Source organism: Varroa destructor, unplaced genomic scaffold (genome assembly GCF_002443255.2).
Source record: "Varroa destructor unplaced genomic scaffold, Vdes_3.0 BEIS01000003.1, whole genome shotgun sequence".
Lineage (NCBI taxonomy): Eukaryota > Metazoa > Arthropoda > Arachnida > Mesostigmata > Varroidae > Varroa > Varroa destructor.
In genome coordinates this window covers 4,895,065-4,908,948 of record NW_019211456.1, presented here as the reverse complement: position 1 = coordinate 4,908,948, position 13,884 = coordinate 4,895,065, and the positions used below count along the sequence as shown (strand labels likewise).

General features: G+C 40.4%; 2 protein-coding genes and 1 long non-coding RNA gene across 4 annotated transcripts; 2 read left to right on the top strand and 1 right to left on the bottom strand.

Moving 5' to 3' along the window:
- On the top strand, positions 1-2,154 carry LOC147756421 (uncharacterized). The gene is made up of 2 exons (XM_086984922.1): positions 1-91; positions 686-2,154. Exon 2 carries the CDS (start codon positions 987-989, stop codon positions 1,998-2,000), a length of 1,014 nt encoding a protein of 337 aa, XP_086841048.1. The 5' UTR covers positions 1-91; positions 686-986; the 3' UTR covers positions 2,001-2,154.
- A 1,564-nt stretch (positions 2,155-3,718) lies between these two features.
- LOC111247656 (uncharacterized) lies at positions 3,719-9,110 on the top strand. Of its 2 annotated transcripts, none has more exons than XM_022798858.2 (6): positions 3,719-4,855; positions 5,801-5,896; positions 6,115-6,246; positions 6,569-6,701; positions 8,403-8,555; positions 8,872-9,110. In XM_022798858.2, exons 1-6 carry the CDS (start codon positions 4,826-4,828, stop codon positions 8,940-8,942), a joined length of 615 nt encoding a protein of 204 aa, XP_022654593.1. In that variant the 5' UTR covers positions 3,719-4,825; the 3' UTR covers positions 8,943-9,110. The 2 variants fall into 2 exon arrangements, with proteins under 2 accessions (XP_022654593.1, XP_022654594.1); XM_022798859.2 differs by lacking the exon at positions 3,719-4,855 and adding an exon at positions 4,873-5,030.
- Positions 8,431-13,846, bottom strand: LOC147756420 (uncharacterized). The gene is made up of 3 exons (XR_015323364.1): positions 13,723-13,846; positions 10,872-13,600; positions 8,431-8,564 (listed from the first exon to the last, which is right to left on the bottom strand). It is a non-coding gene; the product is annotated as an uncharacterized LOC147756420 (long non-coding RNA).
- Between the last annotated feature and the right edge of the window lie 38 nt (positions 13,847-13,884).

The window sequence follows — 13,884 nt, the reverse complement described above, 5'->3', positions numbered from 1 at the left end:
TATATATAGAAATTTTGCAGTAGCAGCTATGGCAGCAGCAACAATGGACGTTCTGGAGAACTCTGAGGATGCCAACAATGCGGAGCTTCGAGTGAGTTTTCGCTTTTCAACCGTTAACGTTGTTCCTTGAGAAATTTAGTGTTAGTAATAAGTAGTAAAAGGGATAGTAATATTTCTATCATTCCTCGTGTACGATCTATAAGAAGGCCTGGTCGTTAAAAAATGTACACATTGTTGAATGTTTACTGATAACAACCATAGCTATTCATGAGGAGGCCTGAACTCTCTTTAGTTATTATGGAGTTAAAGATCAGTTTCGTATGTGGTACATACATCGTAAATACAGAACAACGGAAATGTATTTGAATAAACCCACCTTCCCGTTGGCCCAGTTTGCAGCTATACAACGAGGACATTAGAAGTTGTGTGAAAACAATACTGTTTCATAGTACATGTAACGTATGATGTGCATGTTAACTAGCTGGATGATATTCATTGGAAAAATTTCTCCAATAAAAAACCGCGTCTTTTTTGAAATTCTTTTTTGAAGTATATGAGACTAACAAATACGAACGGCACAGCCAAACTAGACTAGAAAAATCTAGGCGATTGGTGATGGTGCGAAACATGTGCTCTTTGAAATCTAACAGAATTCATCTTAATTTGATGCGCTTCTAACAATGAGGGGACGAGAAGGAGGGGCAATTCACAGAAGCAGAAAAGTATCGCAGTGGTACCAATGCGAGACCCTCAGTGCGAGACAGGAGAAACCTTAATCGGCCGTTAGCTGCTTTTTGCAGCAGAATGACACCGTTCTTATCGGATTCAACGAACCAATGATCCAGCTAATCGGTCCGACTAAAATGCCCTTGCCATTCTCTGCCTCTCCCACTGCTGTCGAGTTCGTCCAAGCCCGAAATGACCAGCGTACAAACAGAGTTAAATAGTCCTACCATACTGTTGATGTTGTGCTTCTGCTGGTAAAAATGGTCGCATCTGTGAAAATGAATCAGCCAAACTCCGTGTTCCTTCTGCTCGTCGTATCGCTCGTCGTGCCGCTCGTCGTGCCTAGTCAAGCGCTATATTTGGACACGTTCTTAAGCCCTATTAGGTGGTTGGTCAACGCGTTCCCGCTTCCGTCGACATTGGAGTCGCCCTCTGCTGCAACTGACACAAATCAATCGGCGAACGGCCACACGCTACCGGTACATGTGCACCCCTTTGTTGGTGAAGAGCGTGCCAGCCATTCCGATGACGGTGGTCACTCTGGATTACAACACCGTTCAGGAGCTGCGCTTGATTTACCTTCGTACGACTCACCGCATATAGAAAAACTCGGCAGTGACATCCTGGTTTCAGTACCTTTCTTTGACAATAGTTCAGCTTTGAGTCTAATTCAATTCTTAATACCAGCAGAGTTGATTGAGGTTGCCGGGGATGTTCTCAAGCAGAAAGGATATCCTCCCAACTCGACGTTTGTTCTCAATCCGTTGACTTCATTACAGAAGCCCAATGGTACTCCTAATGTCCCTGGCGTCCCGGTGAAGGCAAGTTCCTCTAATATTACAACTTCTGCTAAAGGTAGCTTTACCGTTGTTCGCAATAAAGGCCAACCTCAAAATAAGGCTAGTCCGCAAGAAGATGACGATTCCACGACAGAAAGTGTAACTATTCAAATGTCGACGGAAATGGCCGTACCCTTTAGGCCGCGCCCGGTTCTCCATCGTGTGAATGAATACACCAACTTCACTGAAGACGAGCTCAGTCCTCGCGAGGCTGATGCTCGAGGTACGCATATGACGCAGGAGGCTGACTATGATATTGCTGTAAATGTTACGGACGACACAGCTTCATCCGACGATGCATTATCGAAGCAAAAAAGCAACTCAGAAACAATTCCCATTTTTACGCTCGAAGACTTGTTTAGAAGTCCAGATAATGTACCGGCAACTGTTCGTCTTAGCGACGATGGCGAAATCTACGAGGTTGATAGTGATTAAACAATAGAATATCATTTTTCAAGGGTACAATTGTGACGGACACGTATATACACCCCCATTGAATAACCATTCAGTGACGTGTATGTTAGGACGAGTCATTGATGTAACCTACATTATTGTTCGTCGAGCTGATTGTAAATAAATAGCAGCAACACATCTGGAATATTTATAGGGTTGGGAAAATCTTTCGCTTGTATCAATTTTGGTAAGTTTACTAACTTACCAAAATTGATACCAAAAAGTGCAATCTCGAAGTGTGTCTACTGGCGGGATAATGTTGTGTCCTTCCTGTAAGTTTCTAACTTCCAAATCTTGACATAAAGACCTTTTTACGTTCGTCGTGGGAAAAAAGACGCTCATCTCCGCCGATAGATGTTTTAATCTAAATAAAGTGTAAAATAATTTCACATAATTGTATTATACACACATCTTTTTGAACCGCCAAAACGGAATCAAGTAGATTATTAATTTTAGGAATTTGAAAAGTATCTGAAAATAGAGTGATAGTTTAAGATACCTTCGCGGACCGATAATCACCATCCTACGAGCCGCAACGGTTGTAGATACATGCGTGATTAAATAGAAAAAAAGAGCTTAAATCAATGTTACTTTAGACCTTTCTAATTATCACCGATATGGTATTACCGTTAGGTATTTAATAAGCAGCTATTTTTTCAGCACTATATATCAATGGATTTTCTAATAAAGGCTATCTTTCTGCAAGTCATACCCTATGACAGTAATTGATAATTTTAGATTATATGTCTTGCTCATGACAGGAAGTTGAATGAACATTTAGTTACTTGATTTGAGTCCGTCGGCAAGGACATATATGATGAAGACGGGTGACCCCAAACACGAAACGGCGCCCTACGCCCAACTTTACGCCTAGGTCGCTTCTGGCATTTAGTAGGCAGGCGCCTACTTTGCTCTAAACGCAACCCTGGAAACTTACAAGAGCAATTTGGAAATACTGAAATTATTATTCGCGTGTTTTAATTGATGCACGGCATCTCAGTACACGTTTACCTGAAGTCGTATCGATGAGGTACGCTCTCGTACATTGATCCCACTATTATGTTGCTATATTTTAGTGTGAACAATGTAAAATTGACGGGGTTTCTTCGGTTTTTGCCAACCAGATTTAGGCAAAATCAAATGATTTTGTCGCGCACAGGTCTTCGCTATTGACTAAATTTACTAATTCAGCTCGTTAATATCATACACCCAGCGTAACGAAAACTATAGTTCGGGTAAACACTGCACGAAACCTAAGAGTGAACATAATATACTTTGAATATGGGTTTATCCGCTATTGCGGCACCGAACCTTGTGAGTATGACGGACTCGAAGCATAGTTGCGTGTAAGAGAGTATTAATAAGGTTACAGATTCTCGCGTCGTCCTTGCTTTTAATTTTGTTTATTTTAGTGGATAACCTGAGATAAACGTGTCGTTTCGGCCTACATGACAGTGTATATATTAAACTCCCCCCAGGGTGGAAATGAGGCTAATCGACTACACCGCACGTGTAGACTACCCCAGGGTAAGACTCCACCGGCTGAACGGGATCAGCTCAAAGTGACCACTCTAAAAGGCCTGTTTGAGTCAGATAGAAATACACGCGTAGAGGAGAATATTTAATTTTATCATCACCTTAATCACGATAATAATATCGTCATACTTTTTTCTTAGCTCCCTCGGCTTATCGTCTATTTGTACGCTAATACGCAACGATGAAGTGCGCGCTTGGCCTAGTGGTCACGTAATTTACACGCGTGAAGAGCCAATGTTTAGCAACCTATGTGCCGGACGTCATTCTCAAAGCATTTAGCATGAGCGCATCTATTACTTCCTTTCTTCTCACTACGGAGATACTTTTTTGCGAGAGTAGAAACGTGCGCAAGTGTCCAGATCCAAGTATATGACATACGCAAAACTGCCTTATGATACTAACCTCGTCAGTGCTTCGGCTATCACCAAAATAGCAGTAAGCATATCATGATTATAGAATAAACCAAGCTTGTTAACTGTTCCCTTTGCTCGTGCAGCGGTAACCCGTTCGGCCACCGAAGCTACGGACCTATGGTGGTATAAGGTCAAATCCTAGCGTAAACACGCTTTTTCATCCCTAGAGTGGCCTGCCGTATGGAGCAATACTAAGCTGTAATTGGATTCAGCATTTACTGCGGCCGCAACATCGATATAGGCTAATGTTTGATTTTCGCCGAACGCAAACGACGCGGATTAGTAAAAGTCGAACTATTCGTAACTGATAATCAATATACTGTTTATATATCTATGTAAGTTATTATGGCAGCCAGGCAGCGTCGCTTACGGAGATGGTCGTTTCTTCTACCCTGCTTAAATCTGTTTTGGACGAACATAGAAGAGAACGTAATTACGACCGGAACCCTACGACCGCAAACAATATAAGCCAATATACGTCATATGTCTTGGTGCACTTCGATAAAATGCCCAGACTAAACGCCTACTCCTGACTGATTTTTAGATTACAATGCGATATTTCGAGTTTTACGTCCGGTACCGCCATTAAACATCCCGACACGTGGCTGGATCTCAGTGGGAAACGAAGTTAATCGACGCCCAGATTCGGACCCAGAATTAGCAAGAACGCGTAGTCTGCTACGCCAGCACGAAGACCACTGTGGTCGACGGTTCGTCGTCGTCGTTTTAAATGTTTCTTTTAAAAGATGAATTAGCAGACGATAAGTTGTAGCGCATCGTTCACTACATAGTTTGTAGTTAGCGTGATTATGCTAGTTTATCTCGATTCGTCCTCGAGTCAAGATCGAGACTGGCAAAATGCGCGCAAATCAGTTCAATACCAAACAGGTAAGTACCATTATTTCCGTTTATAATACAGGTGAAATTTGAAAACATCGTCATTTTTGTTGTCGACATACTTCGCCCTAAAGAAATATTCATCTAGAGTCTTCGCTGTACAAGTTACATACAGTTACACATTTGAACACAGATTTCAGGCTGAACTGAACCGTGAACTTCTGAGGTAAGATGCATTCTCACTACGATCATGTGGTGCACTTATGTGAAGCAAAGCATATGAGTGTTTCAAGCTAGCTGTTAGATAAAATAGGATCGCTGCAAGATGGCCACAAATCTGAGCAGCAAACATGAGATTATTGCATAAGTTCAACGAATTCGTCGATCTCACATTACGCCGTAGAAGGGACCGACCACGTGATTGCTACATCAAGGTTCCTCGAGATGTGAAGCGGAAAAACCTTCGGAATATACTTACCTTGACTGTACTCTATTCAGGATCGATTTCCTTAATTTAGTGCCCGTTTTGGTAGTTCAAGTTCGGGCCTATAATTCTGCCGTTGGGCATTCTAACATTTGTCTCCCTAGACACTAGCACGTCCTGAGAACTTCAAACGAATGAATTCAACACCTCCCCCCAGACAGACGTTATTTGTGTTATCGCGGCATTTGATCATCTTTACAAGCACAAACAAACTGATTACTACCTACCATGTTTATACGTTTATAGATACAAAAAAGCTTAAGCTATTTAGAAAAAATACATGCAATATATTGGTCTGCTATGGTTTATCTTGCGATTAAAAACTTGACCTTACTAACTACAATTATCGAAACAGCTCGAGCTCGATCGAGTACAATATTTCATAAAGTTATCCCTGTTATGTGAATCTGAAAGCAGATCCTTTACACTATCCAGTAAAGAAAAATCTGCATATAGTTAAACAGAATGCTGCACTTCTATGTTTACCTGCTACTTCTTGTCTTCCATTGCAGAAGTCCGATTCGAACCGTAAAATGTTTGTGGGCGGGCTTCCGCGGAATTGCAGCGAAGATACATTATTTAGTGCAATGGAGAAGCTCTTCGGACGAGTAAGTTGGGAGCTGTTCTACATCAATACTTATTTAACTAAGAATTTTTCCGAACTCTCTTTAGCTAGAAACGCTTCCAGATGCATTATTGTGCAAATACGTGCTGTTTACTATGGCTGAACTTGAATCTTGACACTAATACCCGACTCGCGATTGTACCCGTCCGTGAAAAACTCTAGTTACTTACCTTTAACGTGTATTGGTTTAACTTAATTTAGGTCGTCCGGGCTCGTGTCCAGCGCTGTATTGTGACGCAGGTTCCGAAACGGTTCGGCTTTGTTACATTTGCTAAGCCTGAGTCTATGCAAAGGGCTTTACAAGAACGTTGGGTCTATATAACCGGCCATGTGGTATATGACGATTTGCGTTATTTACCCCTAACTGTAAAATGATCATATTCTAGTAATTAGCTTGGAGCACAAACGAGCAGGGCTGGAAAAGCTACAAGGATAATATCTTGACTAGGCTCATTTACGATATAATGTAATTCGTGAACGAAGGCGATGGTAGAGCCTTGGTACCTAGTGCAGATTTATAAGGTCGCTGAAAACACAGACCGTGTATCTACTCCAGTTGGTCGCGTTTTATAGCTACTACCTTTGCCAGTTAGTACCATGCTTCCAACATTTTGTTAGATATCCCGAAGAACTACATATTAATGACTTATTTTAGTGCGAATGTAAGCTTGCCCTTCCGATAGGTTCGCCCGATTTGCAGATGCGTCAGGGGCAGGACTATTCACGCAGCGTTGTGGATTTTCGCGAAACAAACGAAATTGAGCCTTTTCCTCTTTATGGCCTCCAGGGTGAGTGCGTTAATTCTACTCGACAGAGTTTGATGCACCGGCGAAAGAGCGTTTTAACAACAGGCCCTATGTATATAGTTACTTGTGACTGTGCATTCTGTATTCAATCAACGATGAAATTCTAAAGCGATGTTTTCTCTACTTCGGGATCGAGTACTTTTTGACCAAAGAAATCCACCTTAAATGCTCACATATACACAAGAAGCAGGCATACGTAGGCTTACATCATACCTGGGTGTAAGCAGATGTGGAAATGTTTCGAAAAACTGATGTTTGTAGGAGCTTTTCGAAATTAGCTACCTTTAATAATGTTACCTTCTACATTTAGAACACTGTCTGAATAGAGTTGATCTGCTTCTGCATTTGTTCCATTGCTGCTCAGTTTAACTGGTCTGACGTTGACCAGGTTTCGTTGGGAGTCCTTCGGGGAAAAACTCCCCTTCTGTCGTGCTTTTATAAACCCTTGTAGTGGCCAATCTTAGTCGATCAGTCGATAAAACGAATATGAAGTTAGGACCATCCAAACGAATCGGCCTCCGCTGTTCGATGCTGTTACTCAATTATCTCTACAGCACAGGCATGTCTTTTCTTGACGTCATATAGACCCCATAGGTAGCAGCAAATTAACCATTATGTTGTTTGTACAGGCTAGCCTATAGTAGTCAAACGTTGCGTGATAGCGAATCGTAGCGTACTTTTAATGGCAGCTCATGACGAAAAGCGGCCTCGTCCTAAAATACCGCAGTGTTGTTTTCTTAAACTTTTTCTATCCAGCGTTGAAGTACAACTAATCAACTATCTGTACGCTACAGTTCAGGCAACATCAAACTTTGAACTTACTCCAAGTAGAAATCCATGAATAGGATTTTTTTCTTAACTTAAATTAAATTTCTTAACTTAAAATTCAATAAATACTACTAGAATGTACAGTGTTGACGATCTAAAGATAACAGTGAATTCTCTCAGACATGAGTGTGTTTCATCGTAGTTTTCGTGTGTCGGGCCATGCAAATTCGTGAAAAACATGTAATATTGAAGAACAGAGTGTGTATGTTCTGTTGAATGAAAAAAAAAAACTCCATTGCAGCCGATAGAAGTCTCTTCGGATCGGTAAATCGTATTCAACTGAAACTTCCCTTCGATTTTGATTGTCGGACATGTAACGTGTTGTCTTCATTGAGAATGTACTGAAGCGACGCATATGAGAAATTGTGTCCTTTATAATTTTCGTACCGGAAAGAAATTGCTTGAGAAGTCGAAGGCAATAGAAGTTTGTTTGTGAAAAGATGATTTGTTAATTCTGATTTAATCGCTTCAGAACGAGAAATGTCAGCTGGAACAACAAACGATGCTCTGGACTGCGAAAAAAAAAGCGAAAGAAAAAACATCATTAGCTGCTGGTGGAAGACTGTTTTTTAGGACACCTCCAAACGCAAACCACAGTGTTCAGACTTTTCCAGTTCGACGCGATGGCCTTGTTCCATATAGTTCCACCTAATTCTCTATACAGGTGTATCCGCTACTTTCTCTATATAGGTTTAACTGATTATAGATAGATTCGCTCCTCACTCTAGGAAGTAGACAGGCCATATTTGAGACATACTGTGCACTGCTTTTGTACGTATCTAGACTTTAGTAGTAATATTCATTATAACTTTATTGTTATTTTTTATTTTATTTTTATTTTTATCTTATCTATAGATGAAACTGACTCAAATTTAAATCGATTAGACGTTCTGCAACAGACGGATTTGAGTAAGAGGTCGTTGTTATCGGTCGAGCAACACATAAGCAAGTTGGATACGCACGACGTCGACGGTAAAGGGTCGAACAAACATGAACACCTTCAACCCTGTAAGTTATCTGTAACAAGATGGATATTAAGGCGATAATTAGATTTGGGAATATAGATAAACGTATATGTAATATATGATTATTGATGAACTCTCGTTCGATCTCTAAGACCTCCATTGTGGAGCACCAGTGGAAGAGCTGAACGCAAACGATTAAAATTTACATAAAAAGGCTTAGCGATTGTCTAGTAAGGAGCAATAATAAGGCTACGTTATCGCCTTATTGTTAAATTATTGTCCCGCACATTATAAATCGCATTGGAAATTACTGATTTGAAAAAAATCATATCTTTCATGTGTTTTTCAACGTGTTACAGATGAGCTCTTTCCAATGAAAAACCCGAACCCATGGAGACTGCCGTGGTGGACCAACCGAATTCGTACCTAGAAACAGAGAATTAGCTACGAAGTAATGATTTTTTTTTGTTATGACTTTTTTATATGAATACTGTTAAATGCAATGTTTGTGTAGCAATTCTCATTAGATAAACAACTGGTCGCCTTACTCGGTCATGGATACTTCGTGATGTACGATTTCAGTAGATAAAATGTATTAATGAACTAATCGTACGTGTTCTCATTTAGAAGTTCTATATAAAAGGTGTAATTTTATAGGATACTTTATTTATGCTAATCTAAAAGCTTTATTAAATTTAATTAATCAAATTCATATGCCCTATTTAACCCATATTCAGTAGCGAAAGCTAACGTGTACAACTGTGGTGATTGTGTTGCAAGTTTGTCGATGCCCCATCGCCCGATCCTGTCGTAGCTCTCCGGTTCTAGAAGTTCTGAATACCTAATTTAACCAATCGACGCTGATGTTCTTTAGCCGTCTCAATGCCTAATTAGGGTTGACGCAGCCTTTGCAACTTTTCTCCTACAGTTTTCTAGCTCTCCGTTGTTGGTGCGTTGTATGGATTCCGTCGTGCTCCATGTACACTCCTAATCCTGCAGCTCCCCCATTGGGTTGTAATGTACCCCCCAGGGTAATTCACCTGCTAATGTTAAGTTAGCACCCGACAGCTGTATGTTGCTTCGACCTCATATGTTCACCTACTAGGTTTATTCAATCATGTTACTCAGTCAATATATTGTCTCCTTTCCCCTATTTGAACGTCCTTGTAATTTCTAGATTTTAATACGCTTATCTCGTATTCTCATTGCAATGAACCTGCCATACTTTTTGAGCGTTTTGGTAAGCGGTATCATTTTATTCTCAATTGGCAAAAGTACGAGAAATCAATTTTGTGCAAAGAAACTAACGAGGTTGACCCGAGCCCCAGTTGATTGATAAAGAAATGAAAAGTAGCCATCAGGACCATATTAAAAGTTTGAATCTGTTTTTAACTTCGAAACATTAACAAAGGAAAAAAAACGGTACATATAGAAATAGAGCATAAATAGTTCAACTAGTTTAATATGTATACTGTGGCACGTGCGACGCCGCTTAGGAGTTAGAATTTCTAATTTTTAACCACGCCGTTCGGCTTTTATTCTGGCTTCAGAGTTTTATGTTATGTGCTTAGTTATGTGTGCGTGTAGTGCTTGGTTTAAAATATTAAACATAGACGCTTACTTTACAAATAATAATAAAATCAAGGTTTGTGAAGTAAAATGCCGCTGTTGTTGACAACTGGCCACAACCGTGACTGAAACATTTGGGTAGCTATTATCCACAATAAAGACCTTGTAGGCCTTGGCTGTCGAGAAGACCTGACTCAGGTGTAAACATTGTAACACATATATGTGATACCTATGCTAAATTCCGCCTCAAGTTAGGGTTAATATTCAATGTTTGTGTGAATGAGTGTGTCTAACTTAAATCATAGGCAGGCTTACGCTTTTTGCTAGAAATACTCCTATATCTCAATAAATATTTAAAGCTCTTTCAGGCAAAAGGGCTCGAGTCCGTTCTTCGAGTAGCTAAATCTCTTCGGCGCTATCGGCGACCTAACAGAACATCTCGGCTAAACTCTCAATATAAACGGTCCAAAATCAACTAACAGGGCAGTAAACATAGGAAAAACGGGGGTCTCGGAAATAGAGGGTCAGGATCTATTTGATTGTTTGCTCCTACTGTAGAGAGCAGAGAATCTAGATTCACCTGGGTCGGTATCAAAAAGCCATCCAGATCTACTTCTTATTCTAGCTTAAAGAAAATCAATTACCTCTGTTGTTTATTTCTCCTACAAATGGCATTGTAGTACTAAAAGCATTTATTTGCAGATCAGAAATTTGCTTTAAAAACCAACCACATTCATAAGCATACGAGAAGTATTCTTAGTACATCATCGATAAGCAAAGCGGATCGTACCTGTCCAAAATACTGTATCTTATAGACACCCAGCAATCGCGTAGTTGACCTGGACATATAACGACCTTTTATGAAGAAACAAGTCCGGGTTTACGACACATCCGGCGCGGTCCAAAGCGTCCTCTTCAGACCAGTGCATATAATTCCGGCAGAAAGATATTTATTTACCGCAAATCTCTCTCTGTAAAGATCTATTAACGATCGTTCTCGAAGACCAATCTTCAGCTAATTGGCATATGTTTTCGTAAAAACTACGTACATTTTTAACTGATCATCATCATCACCATCACCATCATCGTAGCTAAGGCTTGTTTATCCTTCTCAAAAAACACATGCCTTTCCGATACTGTGTAGTAATGGTCCCCTGTGCTTTGCCGTGCCCATATCTTGTGGTGATATAATGGCTCTGCTCGCCATTATAGCAGCCTAACTGATTGTTGACCGCGTAGATCGACTACTGTTGCTTTTGCTCGATTTTTTTGAAAAAAACGCGTTTTACAGATAACAAAGTCTCAATCAGATCGTTTAAGAGATTTAAGCTGGTCACTGGACGACCCGTTTCATGAAGTCCACCTACCGAATAGACGACTATTCAGATTGTATGCCAATTTTTTTTTTATTTTTATTCAGTTATTTTTGCTTGATACGTAACAGGGGTTGCTGCATTTTGACTCTGCTATCCTAAGATATCAATGCTCAATTTCCTAGAAGCTGGTTACAGGGATGGCGTTGTTGGCTGATATGATGGAACACATCGAAAAGGTCCTAACAACTTAGCTCATATATTTTTGCTAATACTGATATGCGGTAGCCCCACGATACGCAATCGTCAACATGAGCAAATTAAAACATTGTCAGAAGTTACCAGAAGTTACAGAAGTTATCACTGCGTCACGATGCCAATTTACCGCCACACGAAACGAAACCCTTATAATTGCAATGCTTATCGATGGATATCAGAGTAGGTACCTACGCGAAACATTACGCAAAAGTATAAAGGACTGTGTGTAGAAAACATGTGGTGCTTTTTCGATTCATTGTACTTAACTGATCAATATGTGACGATCGGCTCTGTCTACGATGTGGGTGTGCATCGTTTGGAAGCCGACCCTCATTTTGAATCATCATCAGATTGGTCATCGGCAAACCCATTCTACCCTGTTTTCCAACCAGAGCGCGACCATGTTCTTTGTAGATGAGACAACTATGAGCACAGGAGGAAAGGCTCTGATCAAACGATCGGCACCAGCAGCAGCAGACTGATTTCATCTCTCACCGTCGTCATCTTAACGAATTGTATTTCCAACGATGTTCCATTATTACGTTTCATTCAACAATTTATCGTTGTTTCGTAGGGGAGAGTAAATCTGTAGACTCTGTACGTGTGGTCAGTGGAATCGTTAACGACAGTAAGCGCTGCACGAACAATTGCCATGGTGAGCTTTTTTTGCCCCACCATTTGAATTGATTGAAAATCGGATGAATGATATAGATATTTCCAATGAGTGAGGTTTCGTAGGTGTAGAGAAGGCACCGAATACAGGAAACTCGTATGGCCTACTATTTTAGTTAAGTGTGCTAAGCTAGAAACAACGTGGGAAGCTTTGCTCGTCCACCCAAGGCTCGCCGATGTCTACGTAGCTGCAAAAACAAGAGTCGCAGTACCAGCTAAGGAATAACACAGCATAGTTTATAAGCGGAAACGTATTTATAAAGTATACGAAAATACGACGACATTAGCAGGCCAGAGCTGGCAAACATGCTTCGCTATGGACTACTATGACTATTCTTCCGAGTAGCCCGCTATTGGTACACAATAGGGTGGGATATTGATTCTCTAGCTTTGTGTAGCCAGAAAGCCGATAGGGTATTTGTGAGTTTGGTAACCGTGCTGAATATTTTTTTTTATAATAACCTACATTTAATATGCATAAATCTTTAAAGAAGCGTCCTAATTCATGATTGGCAGCTTAGGCGTAATCTAAATGACTAGCAACTGCCAGCAAACGCAGACGGATTTTTTTAATTGAAACCTCTTAGCATCGGCCAACAGTGCTCACAGCGTTACAGGAACATATGTAGGATAAATTGCGGATAGGCAATCCAGTGACATTGGCACTAGTCATAAATAAGAGAGCGGCGCAACAGTGTCCGTCGTATCGGCCTTGGGCCTTGTATGTAGGCTATTTTGGCCTGGGCTAGGTATTAACTGGTCCTAAGCGCGATTCACCACCAGTTGTATTGCAACGATACACAGTAAAGTTTAACTTAAAAGCGATATTTACAATAAATTAATAATTACCGCTAGCTATATTTTATGTTCTTTTACATTGCCTGCCATATAGCGCAATAATAGCTAAGGTGCATCGTAAACCCTGCACAATGGAGACATGTTGAACATAACAGCGAAATGACGATTTGTAACATGGTAAATACGTCTGAGGCTTTAATAAATAGTATGGTTAATCACACACAACGAGCTGACTAGTAGATGGTTGAGATATATATATATATATATATATACATATATATATATATATACAGTAAGCGGTCTAACGGCCATATAAATGCTCAAAACAATCCATCTCTAAAATGATTGCATTATTTGTTGATTTTTATCATCACTAAAACCATCTACGGGTGTTGCTTTCGGCAACGATAAGTCCGAGCTATGTATGAATCGTCAGAACACAGATGTAGTAGTAGAGTGACGAGAAATTTCAGCCCGACTGCAAAATATAACAAGAACCGACACGTATTAATCAGCGGGCGGTCACCGTCATCCGTGGGTCAGTAAACGAAACTATTGCTATAATGTCCACCGCTTCGCTTCATTCATTGTGAGCTTTACCTGTGGTCCACTGTATTCTTCATAGAAACTATAGGTAGAAAAACGGTCAAAGCAGTTAGTTCCGCTAGCAGCACTGTCTTCGATTTTTGTCGTGGTCGAGAAGGTTGGTTTGGTCGTAGTTTTCTCCTCTGTGGCCTATGGTACGTTGCTCTGTAAGATGGC

Excerpts from the sequence above, each read along its gene's own strand:
- LOC111247656 (XM_022798858.2), top strand. The coding sequence starts at position 4,826 with ATGCGCGCAAATCAGTTCAATACCAAACAG. Across the intron at positions 4,856-5,800 it reads ATCAGTTCAATACCAAACAG|AAGTCCGATTCGAACCGTAA; the intron begins GTAAGTACCATT and ends CTTCCATTGCAG. Across the intron at positions 8,556-8,871 it reads ACATGAACACCTTCAACCCT|ATGAGCTCTTTCCAATGAAA; the intron begins GTAAGTTATCTG and ends AACGTGTTACAG.
- LOC147756421 (XM_086984922.1), top strand. The coding sequence starts at position 987 with ATGGTCGCATCTGTGAAAATGAATCAGCCAAACTCCGTGTTCCTTCTG.